The sequence below is a fragment of the Enhydra lutris genome, unplaced genomic scaffold (genome assembly GCF_002288905.1).
Source record: "Enhydra lutris kenyoni isolate GAN:26980312 unplaced genomic scaffold, ASM228890v2 scaffoldscaffold48, whole genome shotgun sequence".
NCBI lineage: Eukaryota > Metazoa > Chordata > Mammalia > Carnivora > Mustelidae > Enhydra > Enhydra lutris.
The window spans coordinates 6,274,037-6,298,609 of record NW_019154132.1 but is presented as its reverse complement, the minus strand read 5'-3'; the positions used below and the strand labels follow the sequence as shown (position 1 = coordinate 6,298,609).

The following is a 24,573-nucleotide window of genomic DNA, read 5'->3' as shown; positions in this document are numbered from 1 at the left end:
ACCTTCCACCCACCTGTTGTGACAACCAGGAATGGCTTCAGATATTTCCAAATGTTCCCTGGGGGTCAAAACTATCCCCAGTGAGGACCACAGCACTAAATCTTCCTGTGATTCAGTTTCCCAGCCTATGCAATGGACATAACCTTCTCCTCTCACCCTCCTTAACTCATTCAAAACCTGCTGCTTTTCAGGGCACCTAGTTGGTTCAGTTGTTTAAGCATCTGTCTTCAGCTCTGATCATGAATCTGGCATCCTGGGATTGAGCTTCACACTGGGGTCCCTGCTTGGCGGGGAGTCTGCTTCTACCTCTCCCTCTGCACCTCCCCCACTCCCCGACCTGCTCATGCTTTCTCTCGCTCACTCTTTTTCTCAAATAAATAAATAAAATCTATTTAAAAAAATCGACACCTGCTGGTTTTCGTTTCTCTACTGAAACAAAAGTGGAGGCAGCATCATATGGGAAGAGCTCTGGCCCATGTCAGATCAGAACCCTCAGCTCTGACTCTACCACTAACTTACTATGTGACTCAGGACAAATCACTCAACCTCTCCAGGCCTCACTTCATCCTTAAAACAAAATTTTGTCTCTCTGCTCAAATCACGTTTGCTATTCCCAGTGGTAGCACATATATCCTTTTATTCTTCAAACCAATGTTCTCCTTTCTTCTGTTTTTTTTTTTTCCTTTATAAATTCAGTATCTTATTTTGTCCTCATTTTGAGTTGCTGTTATTTCACTTTGATGTGATAACTAGAAAAGTTTATGACAATCTGGACAGCCTTGGGCTAGTGGATTTTCACAAGAGAAAGAAAGTCTAAAAGTCCTATAATCTCATTGTTGGGGCATTGGGTCTGAGATGTTATAACCTTACATAAGCTGACTTTTATTTAGGCCCTTCTAAATACTGAGTGGTACATTTTACCAAAGCCACACTGCAGACTGACTGAAGAGAGAAAAATTTTAAATAGAGGAAATTAGAAAAAAGAAGAAACTTGCCCAAAGTTATACTTTCTCCTTTAAATTACATTGTGTGATTGTTGTTTTCTTTCTACCTCAAATCTGATGTGACAGGCCCCACCAGAACAATTGCCAGGAAATGTGCAAGGAAAATTGTAGAAGTATGCTTTGTGCCTTCTGAAAATTCATTTTGCTCACAGGGCATTAATAAAGCATCCCATTGCTGGCCTTGAATCACTGTGAAGAAACCAGGCATGGACTCTGAGCCTCTGTCAGACTATCCGAACAGTGTGTTATGCCATCTGAGACAAAAACAACATGGTTCTGGGAAAGGGGAAAGGCAATGACAGTATAGCCTGGCAGCTGGGTGGTTAGGTTACCTGTCCCATGACTGACTGGATCTGGCAGCAACTGTGGGCAGAGAAGCTCTCCAGGGAGATACACTGCTGCTTGAGTGGATACCACTTGCTTATTTTCTGTGAAATTCCTAATATTTCACCTCCATACAGGTTCCCTCTTTTGAGTTGAGAGTTTATCAACAGAAAATCTGTGTTGAAATGCACACAGTATCAGTACATGAAATCTACAAGACTCTCCAGGAGTCTGATAGGGGAAGAAGCCCTTGGAAATGATGTCCCTTAAGGTCACGTAACAAATAAATGGCTGAACGGGAAGTAAATAGTGTTCTTGCTGTCAGATCATATTACCTTAGAAGGCCACTACCAACACGTTAGTACTATAACACAATTACAACATCAAGTTAAGTAGCTGTCTCCTAGGGAAAACAACAACAACCACCACCAAGCAAATGGCATCCAGAACATCCAGAATAAATGAATTTTGAAACAGGGAATAAATGAAAAAAAGGTGTAAACCAGAAAATTCTAAATAGCTAGAGGCATTGGGTCCCTCAGGAGAGAGTTCCAAAGAGGATAAGCACCAAATATTGTTTGATGGTGGTATTGGTTGTTGATGATGGTGCCAATGATGGTGGTGGTGATGATTATGGTCATGGGATGACCATGTTGGTGATGGTGGTAGTGATTGTTATGATGGTGCAGACAGTAGTAAAGCACTCAATGTTAACTCATTCATTCAACAAGTACTTGTTGAGAACCTTTGAGAACCTACCAGTCTAGATACTCAGTTACGGTGTAGACAAAACATAATGTCCACCTTCAAAGACCTTACAGTCTAATAGAAAAGACAGGCTGATGAGTAAAATATGTCAACACAACATGGCATATTCTCTGATGAAATAAGCATAGGGTTGTATGGGAAACCAAATCTCTCAAGTTTTGCATAGAGTTTTCCCAGGACTAAACACTGGCCTAGCAAGTGTTAGGATATTGGACAAAGAGCTAGAAGAATGGCTGACAAGGGCCCACAGCAATAATAAACTGTGCTATTATTCATGCAAACCCTTCTCTGAGGTGGAAATTATACCCGAAGAGCCAGTTGCCAAAAGCACTACAGGAAAATGTAGTTGGGGGTAATTTGTTCCTCTAGGAGCATAATTCAATAACAATATTAATAACATTAATATTAATAATGTGACAATATTGGGAAATTTTGGAAAGAGACAGAGGAGAGAAATGTCAACATAGTTTCATATTTTAAAATTCTAGTCTTTATACTGTTGCCAGCCTGGACTTTCCTGCTTCCCTTGAGATATCCACATTTATTTTTAACCCTGGTCTTTTGCTCATATCGAACCACAGTGCCATCATTAATCCCCATTAATACCCTGTTCTGACTATGCCTTTTGGGAACTAACTCAAGTGTGAACTTTTTTTAACCAATTGATGTTTGGTGTACTCTTTAGTGTTGTAAAAGAATCTTGAACTCCAGCTAGTAAATCAAACTGACCACAACTGGAGGTAGGTCCTGGAGTTTTGTAGGGCCCAATGCAAGACGAATGGCTGTAGAACTTGCAGACAAGGCAGACTCCAGGGCTTCTGATCCTTCGGCATACATGATCTCGTGGATAAGCTGAAAATAGAGCTATTGTTTACCTTACTCATTTTGCTTTCACTTCTCTTTGTCCTAGTATTTAGAAAGTTTTTTTTTTCTTTGCATGCATTAAAAAAAAAAAGTTCTGACATCACTTCTTTGATAGCTTGCCAAGCAGTTCCACAAGAGGCTTACTACAAAACCACGCTTTTATTTTCCTCCAATTGTTGACTTTGGCATCCTACTGTAGGCTTCACATCAAGCAAACCTCTCCAAGCAACAAACTAGTATCACTACTCAAATTACATTTAAAAATTCACCTGGGTTAGAAATTCCACCCTTAGTCGTCCCAAATAAATTGTGAAGTCAGAGATAAAAACATGAAATCTATTCCCTAATTATACAGACCAACCATAGCATAGTTCCCTAAGAGTTTTATTTTTAAAATAAAATAAAAATTTAAAAGGCACCATCTAGCTGAGCCTTTGGTTTATAAGCAGCTAAAACTGCCTGTATTGGGGTGAATTGAGGACCTAGGTGCTCAATGACCATTGTCCTCTGTCATGCCACCACTGTGGAGTTTTTCACATTTCCCCATATGCATCTTATTTTTGGAAACTTTCCATCTACCAAAAAACCATGAATATGTAATAATAATTTGTTTCCCCATTCTTGTGTCAAAAATTTACATAATTGCCAGTCAGAACTTTTAATGGTGGCCATAGTGCTGGTATCAGTGCAGATAATCAGTAAGAGTACACTGAATGTGATTTGGTGCCACCTTTGTAAAGGTAAAGATACTACTTCCTTGTGGTGTTTTGGAAAAGTGGCAATGGCACACACCCATCTGCATTACTAACTTTACAGATGCCCGTGAGTTAAAATTTCCAGGCTGGTGACCATTGCCAGAGCTAGGCTTCATGATGGACTTGATCTGGCTTTTGTATTTTTTTTTTCTCTATGATTCAGGCCCAGGAATGTCAGGCATGACATTCTTCACTTTGGTATAGCAGAAAAAGAGGCCTCTCCTACTCTTTATCGCTTTTCCAATGATGACACACCTCAATCCGTGATGGCAGTTTTGGAGAACCTACAGATTAGAATTAATGAAAAATATTATTATAGTCCAACAGCATAAAAGACTAAAATCCTAGTTCTAAATTAAACCCTTAAATTTGGAATCAAGTTTTCCCTCAGCATGGGAGGCACTCCTAGAAGTTCAGGAAGGACCAAGCAATCCAATCATGATTTTAAACTAAACATGCTACCATACTGTCGCCTTATTAGGTGACTAGGGATTTTCATTTTTGCTTTTTGAAGAATTTTTTACAGTTAACAAATACATTGGAAGCCAGTGGGAAAATAGAATCTACCCAGCAGAATCGTTTTCATGGCCACTTCTGAGAAATTGTATTCATTCCATAAACAAACAACATGCAAATGAAGACGTTGGCTATCAGGAAGTTAAATGACTTGCCCAAGGTCACTGGAGGAACTGGAAATGGATATCAGATTGTCTGACCTCAACCTTCCATACACAGTGTTATATTTCCTTGGATTTATCCTCTCTGCCTGTCCTCTTTCTCTATCGCATGAGCTCCTTAGATACAAATATAATGCCTTTTAAATATAATGCCTCTGTCTGATTCGGTCCTTCTCTTTTAGATCTGGGGGTGGTGGGAAGAGGACAATGAACTGACATCATTTTTTTCTCTAATGGTAAAAGTCAGCAATGTAATGAAGTTTCCATTTGTGGGCAAACAGCTTGATTTCTCAATTATTAAGGTTGCATTTCTTATGCCTGTTGTCACCATATTTTTGGAGGAAAACAGACGTTTATTACCAACCATCTCTCCAATGAGATAATCATAGTCAATCTAGATGTCTGCTCTCCCTGAATTGCTTTCCCAGAATGAGGTTTCAGTGCTGCATCTATTTCATAATCACATAGGCTATTTCTGAAACACGGGGATGATTTTCAGCACTCCCCACCCCCACCCCAAGCTGTGCAGTTGGGGCTGCTCTGCTCTCCTGGGAGAGCCACCCCAGGATGGACGGATCCAATGCAGCAAAGACTTTAAGATATGCCACACAGTGTTATGCACTTTGGGATTCCTTTGTGCTCTTTCCTTCCTCTCCCTCCTCCCTGATAGCCTTCTCCTTCCCTCTTCCTACCCTGCTTTTTTGTATTTCTCATCTATTTCTTTCATTCAGGTATTTTTGGAGGCTTGTCCAAACCAGCCCTACACCATGCAACAGTGGTATAACAATGACAAAAGCAGACACTCGAAGAGCTTAAAATCCCAGGCTCTCTCTCTCAGTCCACATTTGGTTCTTTCTTTTGTGATTATCAATTAGTAAAATATGTTTTGGCCGAGTAAGAATCCTCAGTTACTAAGGGAACAAGGTTAATAATCTCTAGTTGTAATGATTTCCATGAAAAATGAATCTAATTACCCACCCCTGTCAGAGCTTGTGTGGAGTATATATACCAAAGTCCATTTGCATAACAGTGGTTATATGCTTCACAATATAGGTTAGGGTTGATTCATGAGTTGTTTCTTTCTTGAAATAAAATTTACATATAGTGAAATGCATATTAGATGCAAATTTCAGTGAGTTTTGATTGAGGGAATCACTATCACCAAAATATAGACATCATCTTCAGCCCAGAAATTTCCCTTGTGCTTTCTTTTAGTCAATCCACACTCGCATAGGCAACCAGTGTTCTGATTTCTTGCAACAGTGCCTGTTCTTAACTTTTGCATAATGGGGTTCATACAGCACCTTTTGGAGCTGGCTTATTTTTTCAACCAGTTGTTGCATGTGTCTTTAATGTGTTCCTTTTTATTGCTAAGTGGCATTTCTTTGTATTTTCTATCATAATTTGTCCATCCATTCACCTGTTGAAGGCCATTTGAGATATTTCCAATTTGGAGCTATTATGGGTAAAGTTGCTATGAATGTTCTTGTACAAGTTTTATACATATGTTTTCACATCTCTGGGGCAAGTAACAAAGGTGGCATGTCGAGGTTATGGGGTCTATATATGTTTAACTCTGTAAGGATCTGCCAGTTGTCCAAAGTAATTGAACCATTTACATTCCTGGCAGAAATACATGAAAGTTCCAGTTTTTCTACAGTTTCACCTTTTGGTGTTTCAGCTTCCTTAATTTTAACCATTCTAACAGATGTATAGTGGTATCTCTTTGGGGTTTTAATTTTTATTTTTCTGGTGACTGATGATGATAAATGCACCTTCCCATGCATTTATTGGCCATTCAAAAAACCTTTTAGTGTGGTATCTTTTCAAGTCTTTGTCCAATATCTTACTGGATTGTTTCTCTTTTTATTGAGTTGTAGTGGCTGTCCATATATTCTGAATACATACCCTTTGTCATATGAGTATAGAGGATATTTTCTCCAGAGTATAGTTTGCCATTAAATTTTCTTAATAGTGCATTTTAAGGAACAAAAGTTTTAAAATTTTATGAAATTCAGTTTTTAAACTTTTTAAAAAGAATCCTCCCGAGGAAGTGATATTATTTCCACATGGTCATGAAGAAATTCTGTATTTGGGGGGGGTGGAGCTTTATAATTTTAGCTTTTACATTTAGGTCTATGACCCATCTTGATTTATCATTCTGTGTGGTGTGAGGTAGGGGTCAAGGTTTAAATTTTTTTTTCCTGGTTTATCCATTTATTTCTGTACCATTTGTTGAAAAGCCTGTTGGGAAAAATTTCATTTGTCACAAAGACTTTCATTTGTTGAAAAGACTATCTTTTCCCCCATTGAATTGCTTTGATAACAGTTGGAAATCAAATAACTATATAAAGGTGGGTCTATTTCTAGACACTGTTCTACCATTGATCTCTGTTTGCCCTTATATACCATACTATCTTGACTACTGTAGTGTTACAGCAAATCTTCAAAATCAGGCTGTCCTCCAAATGTTTTTCTTCATTTTCAATGTTGTTTTGGTTATTCTAGACCCTTTTCATTTGTGTATAATTTTAGAAACAATTTCTCAATTTCAGCAAAATATCTGTTACATTTTGATTAACCCATTTGCCCTGATCTAAGAAATATTAAAAAGTGACCTACGACCACCTTCCACTGATACCATATGCATTCATTCTGCAGAACTTACTGAGTGTTCACTCTGGGCTAGGACTGAGGATACAAAGTCAAACGGCATTGTATCTTCCATCCTCACAATGAGAGCAAAGACAATCAACCAACGACACAAGGCAATATGATAAATAGGAGAGCATTATGAAGCAAAGAATACTGTACGAACACAGAGAGAGGACATCGAAATCAAAGTGATAGCTAAAGATTTCCAGAATGAAACCAGCTGAGTTGCAAAGAATCAGTAGGCATGCACCATATAAAGAAAGGGTTTGAGGGGCGCCTGGGTGGCTCAGTGGGTTAAGCCGCTGCCTTCGGCTCAAGTCATGATCTCAGGGTCCTGGGATCGAGCCCCACATCGGGCTCTCTGCTCAGCAGGGAGCCTGCTTCCTCCTCTCTCTCTGCCTGCCTCTCTGCCTGCTTGTGATCCCTGTCTGTCAAATAAATAAATAAAATCTTTAAAAAAAAAAAAGAAAGAAAGGGTTTGAGTATGGAAGGATATTCCAGAAAGAGAGAATGACATTGCGAAAAGCACCAAGGCAGAAAAAAGCTTGTTAAGTCCACCACTATAAAAGTCAAGGAGATGATAGATGGCTTTCTTACTCTTTGGATCCAAATCCTAGCTGTTAGAGTTGTTATGAAAGCCCCAAAAGGATCAAAGATGAGGATCCAGACAAGGGAGGAAATAGAGTTCTTGCTACCCTATTTCTTTCTCTCATGCATTTGCTCATCTCCTTCATACTCACCAGATCACTTGACAAATGACAAGAAGACACAAAAAACAGATCTCTACATTCCAAGATGAATGAATTTTCAGATTTTACTTTTGGAATGATTTTTTTTTTTAAAGCAAATATCACTTGAACCCAAATACAAAAGAAATAAGGAAAGAAAAAAGGAAAGAGAAAGAAAGAAAGAAAGAAAGAAACTCTTGTCATTGAAAAGAGATGGTGCCTGAAGCTACCACCACCATCACTCAATCATCTCCTCCTCCACCACCCAACACAATGACCGCTGAGCTGCTTTTGCAAATCCCTAGAGTGTCATGGGCACAATTTGACATCCACTACACCATTTTCACCTACAGCTAAGATTGATCACCACCAGATTGTAGCTGGGGGCTTTTGGTTCATAAAACCTGGAAAGAATTTCACTCAAGAAATAATTATTTTCCTTCCCAAATTTAACTCTTCATCTTGAAACTAGTTCATATTTCCCAAAATTTATATCGAGTGGTCTTCAAGAAATTGTTATAAACAGGATTAGGCATAAAGCTGCATTCTACAAGAGTCACAGAAATCCTAGCCTTTATGAAAACATAACTTTTAACAATAAACAACAGAATATAACAAAGAAAAGTTATTTCATCATAGCCATATACAATGTGCACACAGTATAAGAAAAATACCTTTACATACTTAAAAAGAAGCAGGAAATTGGGGCACCTGGGTGGCTCACTGAGTTAAGCATCTGCCTTTGGCTCAGGTCATGATCTCAGAGTCCTGGGATTGAGTTCTGCTTTGGGCTTCCTGCTCAGCTGCTAGTCTGTTTCTCCCTCTCCATCGCTATCTCCCCCTCCCTCTCCCTCTGAGATCTCTCTCACTCCCACTCTCTCTCAAACAAATAAAGATCTTTAAAAAAAAATAGGAGAAGCAGGGGGAAAAAACTGTAATTATATAAAATGTAAACATGAGGGGTGCCTGGGTGGCTCAGTGGGTTAAAGCCTCTGCCTTCGGCTCAGGTCATGATCCCAGGGTCCTGAGATCGAGCCCCACATGGGGGGGGGGTGTCTCTGCTCAGCAGGGAGCCTGCTTCCCCACCTCTCTCAGCCTGCTTCTCTGCCTACTTGTGATCTCTGTCTGTCAAATAAATAAATAAAATCTTTAAAAAAATAAAATGTAAACATGTATGTTTCAGGAAATTGGAGAATCAAGAAATATTCACTTTTCTATTTTTCAATATCAGATGAAAATCTGTCCAAAGACCAAAACTGGAGAGAAGTCCAGTATTGGTTATGCTTTAAGGCCCTCCCTATCGTTTGAATTGTATAGGAACTGGGGTCTTATTCTGACCCTGGGATGGAGATCTACCCAGCATGGCCGCAGCACCAGACCCTAACGTCACGGAACCAAGCACAGGGTAGACTACCCTCCTGCAGTCCCATTCAAAGGGCTTCTCACCCCGAAAGCACGAATTCCAGACTGGATTTACCACAGTCTCCAGTCGCTGATGGCTCAATTCCTAAATCATTAGCCTCAAAGAACATTGCCTCTGCCTTTCCCCATATTTGAACAAATCCAGTGTAATCACTCCCCATGGGCCTAAGCCTGGAATTCAGAAATACCCCACACCACTGAGCACGGAATGAATTTTAACTATTCTTTCCCCTAAGGTATATACATGAGAAATTTCTAAACATTTAAAAAAGTATATAAAAAAAGTATATATAGGTATACACATATATAAATATAAATATATAAATATAATATAGATATAAATATAGATATGAATATATAGATATATACATATATGTATGTACATGTATGTACATTTATGTATCTATATGTGTGTATCTATATACATAGATATAAATATAGATATATATAGATATATACATTTACATGTGTATATATACATATATACGTATATACACACATGTATATGTATATATCTATTCATATATGTATATATGTATACATATGTGTATATACATATACATGTATCTATACATATACATGTATATGTATAGATACATGTATATGTATATATCTATATATCTATATTTATATTTTTATATTTATATATGCATATACATATACATATATACATATGTAGATATATACAGATATAGACATATATATCTATATCTATATATATCTATCTATATTTATATCTATATATATTATATTTATGTATATACATATATATCTATATATTTTCTTCATATGTACACACGTACATATATGTACATATGTAAATATATACATATACATATGTACATATATGTATATATACATATATGTTTATATACATATACATACTCCTACTTCAGGAATTGGACACAGTAGATTATAACGTTATAATGCTTGCAGTGCCTGGATGGCTCAGTTGTTTAAGCATCTGCCTTGGGCTCAGGTCATGATCCTGGGATTCTGGGATCAAGTCCTGCAACACATCAGGCTCCCTGCTCATCAGAGGAATCTGCTTCTCCCTATCCCTCTGCCCCTCCCCTTGCTCATGCTCTCTCTCTCTCCCTCGTTCTCAAATAAATAAATAAAATCTTTTTGAAAATTATAATGCTATCTAAAAAGAACTTAGACAATTCGAAAAATTTAAAGATGAAAATCTTTAATAAATTTTTCCTCAAAAAATCAACCCAAATTGTACCACCAGGCAATAACCATTATTAATATTTGATGTACATCATTTCAGGTAGATACATAGATGTTTAAGTGGTAAATGTTGTTTTAAAATCATAATGATATTATACTATAGACGCTACTTTAAAAAGTATTACATTTACTCTTTATAGCTTTGTTAAGATATAATTAATATACAATAAAACGCACATATTGAAAGAACACATTTTGATAGTTTGATGCATCCATGAAATCATCACCAAAACGAAAATAATGAACATCTGTGTCACTCCCCAGAAATTTCCTTTGTAATTTCTCCTTTTGACAAATCTCTGCTTTATCTGCCATCCCCAGGCAATCATTCCCCTGCTTTCCATCATTCACATTGATTTATATTTTCTAGAATTTTACGTAAATGGAATCATGCAGTATGTACTCTTTTTAACTTCTTTCAGTCTTCTTTATCTCATTTTGAGATTTGTTCATACTAATGTTTGTATTCCTTCTTATTGCTGACTCGTGTTCCATCATATAGAAGAGCCACAATTTGTTTATCCACTCACTTGTTGGATATTTGGGATGTTTCCAGTTTTTTCCTCTTACAAATAAAGCTAGGGTTATTCATACAAAAGCCTTTACATAGACATAAGCCTTTTTTTTTTTTCTTAAATACCTAGGAGTGGGATGGCTAGGTCATATGATAGGTATATGTTTAGTTTTTTAAAGATTTTGGCAGAACTTTTAACTGCCAAATGGTTGTACCATTTTACATCACCACCAGGAGTGTATGAGAGTCCCGTGTATTCACATCTTCCCCAACACTTGATATGATCAGTCTTTTTAATTTTTGACTTTCTAATAGGTGTATAATATTATCTCATTGTGGTTTTAATTTGCATTTCCCTCTGGCTAATGATGTTGAGCATGTTTAGTTGCATTTGTTTGCCACCCATGTATCTTCTTTGATGTGGTACCTGTTCAAATATTTTGCCCATGGTTTAAATTTTCTCATTTTCTTATTACTGAGTTTCTAGTGTTCTTTACAAATTCTGAATACAAGTCCTTTATCATATGTGATTTGTAAACATTTTCCCTCACTCTGGACTTACCTTTGCACTCTTTTAATGATGTCTTTTAAAGAGCAAAAGTCCATAATCTGATGAATTCCAATTTGTAAATATATTCCTTATGAATCATTTTCTCTTCTTTTCTTTTTTTTCCTCTTCTTTTCTTTTCTTTACTTTTTGGTTTTATAGCTAAGAGATCTTTGCCTAACCAAAGTTTTCTTCTGGAAAACTGTTTTCTTCTGAAAGTTTTATAGTTTTAGGTTTTATATTTAGGTACATGATCCATTTTGAGATATTTTTATATGGCATAAAGTATGAATCAAAGTTCATTTCTGCATATGAATATCCGATTGTCCCAGCACCATTTGTTGTAAAGATTATCCTTTGATCATGAAATTATCTTTATGATTTTGTCAAAAATTAATTAACTGTATTTCTAGAGTCTATTTCTCTGTTCTCTATTGTGTTCCATTGATCTGTTTGCTTACCTTTATGCCAAATAGTGTCATGCTATTTAATTCAAAAGCATTACGTCTATTGTACTCGAATTCTATTTAATTTTAAGTTTTATTTAATCTCATTAAATTTTGCTTTCACAGAAATAAAAATCTGAACTGCAACAAAAGACATTGTTAAATGTCAAATAAATGTTTCTTCACTACAAGAAATACTATTTCTTAACAGATATCTCTAAGATCATTTATAAAAACCATTAAAACCATTAAAAGAATAGACTAATTATATATTTTTGGATTATGTTTTAATTTTAGATGATGCCAATTAACTGAGAGCCCAACACATTAAAACATCAGCACTTTCATTCTCCCTCTTACCTCCCTCGTGTCTAATTTTTTTAAGATTGTTGTTATCATATTATCAAGTTTTAAAATTCATATTCATTCTGATACTACAGTTCCCAAAGGTCTTTAAACTTATATGGGGTTTTTCTCATCACTGGCTCTTTTGCCACAGCATCTTTGTTTGTGGGTTCTTTGTTTGGTTCAGCCCTTAATTATCTTGATATCACTTTTCAAGTAGTTTGGTTTTAATGGGTACTAAATTCCCTGATATTCTTCATGTTTGAAAATGAGTGCTGGCTGCCTTTATACTTACAGAACCTCTTAGCTGTGCATAAGATTCTTGGGTCAACCTTTCTTTTTCTCAAGACTGCGCAAATATTGATTGACTGTGTTTTGCCGTTGAATGGTGCCATGGAGCTGTCTAAAGGCAGCGTTATTTCCTCCTTTGTTGCTAATTTGCGTTTTCTGCCTATATGACTGAACAATTATTTCTTTATTCTTAAGTTCAAATAGCTTAATTAATTAAAGTTCCTAAGCAACAAGAATTCTGCATCAAATTACGTTGGAGCACAGATTGTTCCTTCAAAGTATAGATTCAGTTTTTCCTCAAGTAAAATTTCCTTATATTATGTCAGAAATATATCTTCTGCCTTATTTGTTAGGTTCTCAATTTTTTAAGATTTCATTTATTTGTTTATTTATTTATATAGAGAGAGCTTGAGCAGGGGGAAGAGTAGAGAGAAAGGGAGAGGGAGAATCTCAAGCAGACTCCACGCTGAGCTCAGAGCCCAACTCACAGCCTGATTCCACCATCCTGAGATCATGACCTGAGATAAAATCAAGAGTCGGATGTTTAACCAACTGAACTATCAGATACTGCATTCTTGGGTTCTCTATTTTGAACCTACTAATTATCCTTATGTTGTATCATCCTTTTTTCCATTACTATTATCTCATTTCCAAATAACTTCATCTCTTTATATTTTAGATAGTATTTCTTTTATCTCAAGCTTTTCTTCTGTCATTAATTTTTCAATTAGCCAACACCTAGTACACGTCATTAATTTTATTTTCTACCATTATCTACTCTGTTTCTTATAGTTTGTACTTTATTTTTAGTTTCATGATCATGTGATTTGGTCCTCAATTTGGTCCTTTAAGTCTGTGTTCTCCTAAGAGAATGTGGGAAAATTCTTTCTATTTCTTAATTTTATTTTCTCCTAAGTATTTTTTTTTCGTATTTTGTCTCCCTCTCTTCCCCATCTCTTTCCTTCTCTCTCTCTCTGTCCCTCCCTCCTCACTGCTTCTTTTCTTTTTATTCACGTTCATATTTGCATAATTCTTCTCTAAGTGTCCTGTTTGCTCTAATACAGTGTAGGTGAAATCTTGACACTTGCCCCTTAAGATTAGTTAGATTTTCCCTCTGAACTACAGCTTGAAGCCAATGTTTTTCATTCCATCTACTTTTAAGTACCCTAAGAAATGTTGGTGTGGGGAGAGGAGGGGAGCTGAAGAGATGGAAATGTCTTTTAGAATATTCAGCTCTGCTCTTTCTTTTAAGGTTCTGCTAAATTTCTCAGCTGATAATCTACCTCACCTAATTGGATATGTATCTCATTTCCATAGGGGGATGGGTAACTGTCATGCTTTAGGTCACTTCCCCACTCTAGTCCCAGAAAGTCTACTTCTTTTGAGGCGCAGACCCATTCTCACCCATTTCTCCACAGCAGTTGTTTCCACTGTTCTGGTCAGAACAAGAAAAAAAGATTGGCTTTTTAATTCCACTAGTTTCTTTCCAGATTCTGAAATACAAATGAGAAGTCTTATGATTTTGTGGACTTGACAGTAGGGCTTCTGAGAACTGGAGATGAGAATCAGGAGGTGAGCCATGCTGCCTCTCTATTCCAATCTATAATCTTCATTTTTTTTCTTGGAACCAGATTTTGGAAATTTACTGTATTATGTTATGCCAATGAAGTTGCGGATAATGACTGTTGGGGGGCCTGGTTTTTCAGTTTTCCCATATTGTAGGTATTATGGGAAGACAGTTTAGTGCAACCTTAATGTAGCTGACTAACACTCCCTGTCCGAAGTCCTGCACTCATATCATCTCCTAGATACTCACTGGTGAGTGAAACAACTCCAGGACTTTCATTCTGACACTGGTCAAACTCTAAGTTCATGACAGGGTATTAAAACAGTCCACTGTGGCACGAAAAAGAACCAGGATGCCCTTGAAGTATTCCCCAAACATATCTTGTTGTCTAAGGGAAGGAGATATTACTTTAACCCTTTTTATGTGTCACAAAGACTTAACCTCTTTCAGTGTCTGGGCCCCTCAGAAATCAATATTCTAATTAGAAAATAGTAGCTAATCCAACCAAATGCTAATAAATGAGAGTTGTGATTTATCCAGCAACAGGGAAACAACTCAGCATTAACAATTTAAAGGTCTGTAGAGAAGAGAGCTTTTTTTTTTTTCTTTCTCTTCCCCTTAGCAGATTGGGTTCAGCCAGATGCTATAAATAGTCTTCTAGTTAATGGCTATCTGTTTGAAAGTCAGTCATTAGAATCATAATTTAGGAACTTTTACCTCTGAGATTCATAGGCTCTATTTTACTTCTCAGTGATAAATATAAGGAGAGGGTGATATGAGTTAAACCTGAATCTACCGATCCACAAGACCAAACTACATCATAGCCTACCAGGGCACTCTTCACACTTCATTATGGTAGATACAGATTTTTAAATAATCAATTCAGCTGCAAGGAGATGTGTTGATCAGTAATAGAGCCAAAATGTTTGACTAAACCCTGTTGCATTCCAGTCATTTTCATATAGTTATAGGATAAAGTCGAACTTTACATCAAAGGTGTGAGTTTAATTTAGCTGAACAAGGTCCTTCAGAAATCTCAAAGAATTACTTTTTCTACTTTAAATAAATCAACTGAGTAGTTACCTTTACTTTAACTTGAAGGGACAGAATCAAGGGGGAGGAGTAGTACGTCTAAATCAAATTGAATGGTGATCTAGAGAACACTTTCCAGAAGCACCCTCTTTGGGAAATGCCACTCAGTGCTAGAGTAAATCTCATATTTCAGTAGAGGGTTTGTCATTCACAGTAGAAGTACATGTTAAGTGTCTTCTTTGGCATTTTATATTTCACCCAATGTGGTCTATTTACATAACACCCATGTAGAGCTCCTAGCAGGTCCCTGAACCCACCATATTGTTTTATGATACCAAGCATTTATTCAAACTGTTCCCACTGTGTAGATGGCCCTCAACCACTCAAGACCTAACTTTCATGTAATTTCTCCTTTTAGCCCACTACCACCACAACCCTCCAACCTAATGAAACTGATTACCACCTCCTTTGTGCTTCCACCTTACCTGTACATCTTTCTGTCTTAACATTAGTAAACTTCCACTTGATTTGTTTCTTGTTCATCTCTCCCCAGGGAGAAGGTCTTATTCCTATTCAGATAACCAATAACTACATTCTTGTTGAATATACAAGTGGTTATTCAACCACTATTGAGCACCTTCTCTTTGCTCATACTTGCTAGAAGTAAAAAAAGGCATTGTTTTGGTTTTTTTTTTTTAATCTCTATTTTCAATGAATTCATGACCCAGTGGGGTAGAATAGACTCCTATACAACTAAACTCAGCAAGCCTAAGAAAGGGGTCTGGGCAAGTGCTGAGGCTGAGCTGTTAATTGGCAAGGCAGTGAACACATAAAGTCCCCATGTTTTAATATATCTTCTATGGTTTTCATAATCCAAACACACCTGCTTCAATCATATGTTTCACATTGCTTGCTAATGTTTTCTTGGCATAGTCTAAACCTATGCTTCTCAAATTAACATTCACAGAAATCACCCCAGGTTGTTGTTAAAATGCAGACTCTGATTTAGTAGGTCTGTGGCAGAGACTGGGATTCTGCATTCCTAACAAGCTCCCAGGGGATGCCACTGGTGCTGGTCCACAGACCACAATCTGAGGATCAAGGCTCTAAATGCTTGTCATGTCAACACATAAACATTGTTGAAGAGGCACCAGTTTTTGGAAAAGCTCCCACTGCTTCTTACCTAGATAGTCTTCTAAGTATAATTAAACATGAGGAAAGTTACACCAAGAGAGGTAAGATACAATAGTGCACCCCCAAAAAGTGATGCCTTGAAATGGTTACTTCTTAGCTTTTTTAATGTCTAAACACAAAAGGTCTTTGTTCCTGCACTTAAGGTCTGTTGCTACCAGAAGACTGTGGTCTAAATGTATAGCAAGATTTCCCCAAATCTTCAAGATTGCCATTTTTAAATCTCCCCCATACTTACACTATAATACCCAAGCCCTTCCTGTAAATGCAGATATCTTTTAACAAAACTACAAAACCTTAATCCCCTTAAACAGTCATAAAGGAAATACTTTGTAATTGTGACTTGCTTAAAATAAATGTTGTAAGTTATCCATGGAAATCTAGTTTCTTATTAATTCTTAATGGTTCCTATGATGTCTATTTACTTTGTCAGAGCCTGCAATTAATCCTCAAAGTCAAAACTCACTAGACCATGAGACTTTGGACCCCCCCACTCTACCTATACATTTTCGTCATGTGTCAGTTTTAAATTCTCCTTCCACAAAGGCAAGATCCCTATTTGATCCCTACTTGAACTGTCCTCTTTTGCAGTTGTTTTTTCTCTCTTCCTCATGACTCCAACCAGACCAAGTGTCCTGTGCCTATCTTTTCCTAAGCATATAGAGAAGACATTACAACTGTTCATAGCTGCTATTCAACACCACCTTAATTACAATAATATGTTATTTGAGAAGCAGTCTGGGTTATTTGGTTTTCTCTTGCACAGTTAGTTATTGCATCACTTTTCCCTGACAACACAACAGTGAACAGAACAGTAGTAGGATTGTTTTTATCATACAGGACATTTGGAAGGCACTGGATGCCTTAGCTTGCTTAATTTCAGAGTCTGGAGAGAATTCTTCTAAATGTTCTTTCTTCCTTCTTACCATCATGGTCTCATTTAGGTTAATGCCAAAGATGATGAAGGTGTTCTTGTTGGATCCTGGGACAATGTCTATGCCTATGGTGTCCCCCCATCAGCCTGGACAGGAAGTGTTGACATTCTGTTGGAATACCAGAGTACAAAGAATCCGGTCCGGTATGGTCAGTGCTGGGTTTTTGCTGGTGTTTTTAATACATGTAAGTAAAAAATTGAATAACATTTTTTAATGTAAAGAGAATTTTACTTCAAGACATTTTATCTATAAACTGGCGAAGAGCCCCAGAAACCCTGTTAGCTCTCTAGAATTTATAGATGGCTATTCTGGGATATAGTCAATGCATAATTAAATTGTACTGGGCCAAATATGCTCATAGTTTCTCTTTGACTGCAGAATCTTTGTAAAAAGAATGATGGACTATTTCCTACATAATCCATCATTCAACACCCAGAGAAATGGGGGTCCTGGGTCCAAGAAATGATGTGAGGGAAAGGATATGCCATTTTCTTTTCAGTAACCCCGCATATTTTAAAAAGATTAAATTAACAAAATTTAAAATAATAAATAATAATAGGTATACACTGATTATTAAAGTGTTATAAATATGTTATATGTTATAAATATGTTTAACAGCTTGTTTACCACATTGTTTACCATTGAGAAATTTTGTAAATATATGCACTTAATTTTTACTGTAGCTGTGGGAGAGATTGTGACAGGTGGTTTCAACTCCATTTTTACATGGGAATCTCAATGCCCATGAGCAATTACATATCAGAACTTAATGAACAATCTTTACTCCCCACTTTCCCTTCTGGTTTTTAATCTACCCAACATCTAATCTATAGAGAAAAACATATGGGAACAGAATTAGTCTCTTCAGCGTCATGCATCATTTTTTGAAATGCCATTTGCCTGTCTAGGACCAGACAATATTATTGTTAATTCAGTGAATATTTTTAAAAATACATTTATTTCAGTATGTCTTCATCATTGGTAATGATTTTCATTCACTTGCCATTTCTACAGCCTTGGAGAAAATATTAAGCTCAAGCTGAAGTGTCCTTTCTGCTTGCTCCTTAATAAAGAATGTTTTACCTAGTTAGCATTTTTCTTTTAATCAGAAAAATCAAGGAGGGGCTGGAGGTTGGAAGCCAGGATGAGGCCATTTTTTTTTTAAATCATCATGAAGCCTCGCCGTTTTAGCTCAAAGTTGTGACAGTTCAAGATTAGTCAGTGATCCAAGTGGGAAGAAATTATGCCTCTTGTGCTTTTGTTTTTCTATGTTATTAAACTGAATAAGATTGTTTTCTTAGCCAGTTGAATGTACTCAAGGGATAAGGGAATATATTTCCTGAGAAATATAAATAAAGTCCAGTGTTGTCAGTTTCCTAGGTGTGTTGGCCTCTGAGGTTCCAGATAGAAGCTGAAATTCATGATGGGCTAACGATTAGAGGTAGCCACTGCCCCCTCTCTGTTCACAATCCCAGACTATGTAGAGGGTGCCTGATGGGAGCAGTCACTCTTAGGAAATGCTTCCAGAAAAACAGAAAAGACCCTCTGCCTTTCCTCCAGCTGTCTACAATTTCACTATCCCACCATAATTCCCTCGGGCTTAGAACCAGATAAAATAGTGAACACCTTCCAAACACTTATGCCTTTTATATGAAAAGGTCATCAGATCTATTCCTGAAAACAGGCTTTGGTGGTAAGCTACGAAAAAAACAGAAGAACATGTGGGGAAGTTAGAGTAAGAATGAACCCCAAGAGGGAAGTGGGAAGGAAGAAGTTACAGGTGCCCCAGTGTCAGGCTTCATCTGTCTTAAAATTATGAGGTCAGGCAAAGTCTGGAACAATTTTCATTCTGTGAATTAGTGGTAAGCCAGAAATAGAGCTAGAGTGCCAATCATCTTACTGGTAAAACTGTGGCTTGAATAGGGTCTGTGAATCAATACAGGAAGATGGAAGTAGGAAGCAGGTGGTGGCTGCCATCATTTTTGTTTGGGGTATTAAGATAAAGTCAGATAATGAGGACACTTGAATGCTACCAGACTCAAGTTTGGACTTCCAAGGTTGTTCTATTGAAGGAGGTGGATAGCCTTTAGTTAAAAATGCTAAACTATTCTGAAGAAAAAAAGGCAAGCCAAGTCATTAATCTTAAAATTGTCAGCTGAATTATTTTCAATGAGCCCTGATGTCTGGCATCCTGGGAGCCAGGGAGGGCATTTGGATTGAGTTTAATCAATAGGTACATATGGCAAGAGATGCATCCAGGTAATTTATTATCTAGCAATTAAAATGAATCTGTGGTGTCACCCTCCACCAAGTGTCACAAGAGCAAATTCCAGCCAGGAGAGCAAACCCCACTGAGGACCTCTATTATAACCTCCTATTAGCTGAGGGTTGCTTTTTTTTTTTTTTTTTCAGTTAAATCTTTTATTAGTTTCAGAGGTAGAATTTATTGATTCATCATTGCATATAACCCCCAGTGCTCATTACATCAAGTGCCCTCCTTAAAGCCCATCACCCAGTTACCTCATCCCCTGACCCACCACCCCTCCAGCAACCCTCAGTTCGTTTCCTAGAGCTCAGTGTCTCTTATGGTTTGTCTCCCTCTCTGATTTCATCTTATTTTATTTCTCCTTCCCTTCCCCATGTCCATCTGTTTTTTTTTTTTTTTTCCTTAAATTCTACATATGGGTAAAATCATGTGGTATTTGTCTTTCTCTGGGGCACCTGTGTGGCTCAGTCAGTTAAGCCTCTGACTTTGACTCAGTTCTTGATCTCAGGGTCCTGGGATCAAGCCCTGAATTGGGCTCCCCACTCAGCATGGAGTCTGCTGAGTCCCCTTTCTCCGTCTGCCACTCTCCCTGTTTGTGCTCCTTCTCTCTCTCAAATAAATAAATAAAATCTAGCTGAGTTTTTTTTTTTTTTTATTTTCAGGAACACAGTCCTATTAGATGGACTAAAATAATACTATTTAAGTGATTGCATGATTAGCAACTGAACAATTAGAACCCCATTATTGGGATTTTAGTCCTTTTATTCCATTAATTCTGAATGAACACATAGCAAGGTTTCTGTCCACAGTCCCAAAGCTTGACAGTAGTCTCCCTTCTTCAGTATGGAACATTTGAGGATAAAACATGTGCAAAGGGCTTTTCTTTTGGGTAAAGAAGGAAGTCCTTTATGAAAAGGAATTGTTCACTATGTATATATTAAATTTTGGTGATGGGTTTAACTGTGGCCTGTCCTTTCCTGCAGTTTTGCGATGCCTTGGGATACCAGCAAGAGTTGTTACCAATTACTTCTCAGCCCATGATAATGATGCCAATTTGCAAATGGACATCTTCCTGGAAGAAGATGGGAACGTGAACTCCAAACTCACCAAGGATTCAGTGTGGTGAGTTTGATTTACAAGGGCCCTTGCTGATATCAAATTAGAGTGACATTACACATTAACCACAAGACAGACTGGGTCTAATGTTTCTTTCCCTTCTATGTTAAGGGCTGTTCAATACCCCAGGCAAAAATGGCTGTTTGGTAGAGATTTTTTTTAGTGAATGAAAGAATTGTTCCTGAACAGGCAGTTTGCGTTTCTAGTAATAAAGATCAATCATTGCATTACAACAGCAACCCCTGGAAAGGGTCATGGTTTTAGCTATGCCTTCAGGTGAGAGTCCATACTCGCTTGTCTCTACTTTAGTATGAGAATACTATGGTGAGGGGCAGAAATAGTGGAGTCGAGTATTCTCTATGTCAGGACTCCAGGAATAATATAGCTAACACTTATTAAGCACTTACTATGTACCAGTGTCTGTGGGTACATGATTTCATCTTATTCTTTTAACAGCTGTATCATATGGGTGCTTATTAATATCACCATTTACAGAAGAGGAAACTGAGACCCAGAGAGGTTAAAGCAATTTGCTCAAGGTCACACATCTCATAAGCTGAAAATAAAACCCAAGTGAATCTGACCCTTAACCATGATTTTTTTTTTTTGCCTTTGCAGTATGAGACTGCTCTTTAATTTTTTAAAAAATTTACTTTTTTATTTTAGAGAGAGAGGGAGAGAAAGAGTGTGCAAGTAGGGGGTGGGGAAAGAGGGAGAGAGAGAATCACAAACAGACTCCCATGCATGAGCATGGGCTCATCTCACAACCCTGAGATCATGACCTGAGCCAAAATCAAAAGTCAAATGCTCAACCAAGTGAGTCACCCAGGTGTCCTTGGGAATGCTCTTTGAATGTAAAGATGTGGTTCTTCGAGATCGTGACCTCATCTTTCAAACAGAGATAGGAATGAGAGTAAAGTTACAATTGTCATTAATACCAACCACATCTTTCTTTCACTGCCCTGAGTAGCTGCACCACAGCTGGCTACGGGGGGTTTAAGATCCCAGAGAAATTTCCTATGTTCATGGGACTTACTCAGTCCAAAACAATATTCTAAAAACAGGAGAAAAAACCCAAACGTAAAGGCTATTTATGAAAGTCTAAATGGGGGAAATTTCCAGGCATTGAACTAGTTGGAATCTCCAAGCCAAAAGTGTGTCTACTATGGTTGTTCTGTTTAAGTAATAAAGCGAAAACACTGTCGGTTGTAAAAGCATCCAAATGGGGATGGGAGGAAGTTACAAGCTCATTTGAAGAGACATTAAAAGTTAGAAGTGCCTTTACTCCCCCGTGTTACAGGAATGAATCGCAGTGGTAGGAGCAGTATTAACTTGCCAGTACTGGGAAGCGCTCATTGGAGGATGTGGAAAGATGGAAATCAGGGAACTAGTAGCAGTGTGGTACTACGAATAAAAAACAGTGCAGTTCATTTGAAGGGAATGAGCTGAGGAATGGTAAGCCAGAGAGTACAGGCAAGACAAAAACCTCACCTCTGTAAATTGAACAGCAATTTAAAGCATCATTTAAGCCCTTGGAATTACAGTATAGCATCCCTACATGTGTATGGAATTTAAAAAAGAAAAAAAGACCAAAATAGCTGCCCTAAAAGCCTGTTGTGACAGTAGAAAATGGCAAAAGGAGAATTATTTGGTATTCTGTACTTTGTGCCTTTTCTTAAACACACACACACACACGCTTAATGCCTTAGTAGCCAACCGAAGTTCAAAATTAGTCCTCCCTATTCCTTGATCTAAATGCTTCCACCATGAATCCCCATGGACCCCCTAACAAATAACCCCACAAGGCCCTTAACAAAATTGATAACAAATTGTGAAGCTGTTAGATCTTGCTTTTGGTAACCCTTTCCTCATTTGGCTTCCTACTCTGAATTCCTGTCCCTGTCTCTGTCAGCCTTTGCTCCCTCATTGCCTTCCACAAATGTCCCATCACACTGGGACTATGTTCCCTGCTCTGGGAGCCTCACCCATCCTCCACCACCAGACCACTGCCCTAGGCTTCTCTTCCCTGCCTTGCATGACTCATGGTAGGTTTTCAACGTACGGTGACTGACATCTCACTAACTGGCTGATGTGGACCCAACTTGGGACACGTCTGACCATGGAGCACAAAAATTGAAGGGCTCAGTCAGGTCTGAGTCCAAAGCCTGGCTCTGTCAATAACCAGCTGTGTGACCTTGGGCAAGGAACAACCTCTCTGTGCCTCTTTCCTCCTCTAAAGTGGAGATGACAGAATTTCCTATTTCACTCAGCCCATAGCAGAGCATAACAGGTGCCTAATGAATGTTAGCTATCATTATTGCCTTCATTATTAGTCACACAGCTGGAATTTCTTGGAGGCAATATGTTGCCATCAACCTAAGCACATTGAAACAGTCAGAAAAGAAGGGGGGTGTCCCATGTCCTAAGATGACTGTGCCATTTCTGTACCTTTGGGGTATTTTTAAAACAAAATCAGAAATGTGTGTCTCCCCCCACACCCCCCAGTGCAAACACTAGTGGACCCTACAAACTATAGATGTTCCATAAAACCAAAAGAATCTCTAGGACCCTCTGGCTCTGGCTTTGACAGTTACTTGCTGTGTGACTTTGAGAAAATGATTTCACCTCTCTGAGCTTCGGTTTCTTCTTCAGTTGAATAAGGGTAACCATTTCCTGATGGGGTATATGTAACAATTAAATGAGGTAATACAGGTAAAGTATTTACCACAGTGCTAGGCCCAGAGGGTGCGCTCCCCCATGCCTACTAATGAGATTAGTAATAGCCTTGGGTAAGAAGCTGGAGCTGCTTGAACTATAGATTGGTGAGCAAGGGAGGCGGAGGGGCTGAAGGCTGACAGAGGCTGAGGTGAGGGCAGGGAGGATTTGGTGGGCATCAGCTGATCACTGAGGAGACAGCACAGCATAGCTTAGAAATGGCCTAACAGATTTCCTAGCAGGGGTCTCAGGCGCAGTTGGCTCCCCCAAGACCCCAGACTCACTTCCCTCCACAGGCTCCAGTCAGACAAACTGGCCCCAACTCCCTCCTGGTTTGTGCATGGCTCCTGCGCTCCCTTCCCTGCCCCCTTCTTTCTAAAGGCAACCGTGAGAATGACTTCTTAGTTTCTCTGTCTTGTGCTTCCACCATCTCTTTCACATGGAGGTAACCTGATGGTACACAGTTTGTGGTGAGTTAATTTGTCCAACTGGGTCTCCGTGACTGAAAGTCGTCCTCTTTCCTATGACTCAGCCATGTCCAGTGTGGCCAGGGCAGAAGTAAACCGGTACAAAGGGCTCAGAGAGCCAGTGCAAGAATGCTTTCAAGGGCATATTATGTGCAGCACTCCCCAAGGCCAGGGGGTGGGGGGCACAAAGCATGGATTTCAGCTCGTGCTCTGACTTCTTCTTGCACTGCAGACCATGGAGGGCTGACTGCTTATGTGCCTGCCTCCCAGTTTGGCACCTCGGGTCCCTCCAAGGTGAATTTCGGGAGCAGCAATTTTGCAGAGTGGACACACTGTTGATGCCCACCAAGGGAAGAGTCCACTTCTTAGCGATTCAGGAGAGGGAGGGGCCAAGGAACCTTAGAAGGGCACAGCTGGACAGAGTAATTGGACCTCACCGTAGCAAATGAAATTCTGAGTGGACCAATGCAAGGTAACATATCCTGGAAGGAGCAATTTAAGCCGCCTGTCCCCCGTGTGCTGATGGGTTTTGAATTATGTGTAACCTCTGGAGAAAGGCAACTATGAATCACTGCGGACAGTTTAATGAAGATGCTTGCACAATGTTTAGCTGCAGCGCCAACAGTGAATAGGGAGATGACGGTTCATTGAGGAGGGAGAACACGGCTCACTCCGTGGGCAGGGGTAAAGTGTCGGTTTGGCCTCACC

The 24,573-nt window shown here is 38.4% G+C and overlaps 1 protein-coding gene across 1 annotated transcript in view; it reads left to right on the top strand.

Moving 5' to 3' along the window:
* The window catches only part of LOC111156704 (coagulation factor XIII A chain), a 161,929-nt gene that overhangs the window by 77,095 nt on the left and 60,261 nt on the right, over window positions 1-24,573 (top strand). Inside the window, exons 7-8 of the mRNA XM_022517741.1 lie at window positions 17,311-17,485; window positions 20,551-20,689. Of these exons, the coding sequence (XP_022373449.1) occupies window positions 17,311-17,485; window positions 20,551-20,689 (314 nt within the window). The remainder of the gene's footprint in view (window positions 1-17,310; window positions 17,486-20,550; window positions 20,690-24,573) is intronic.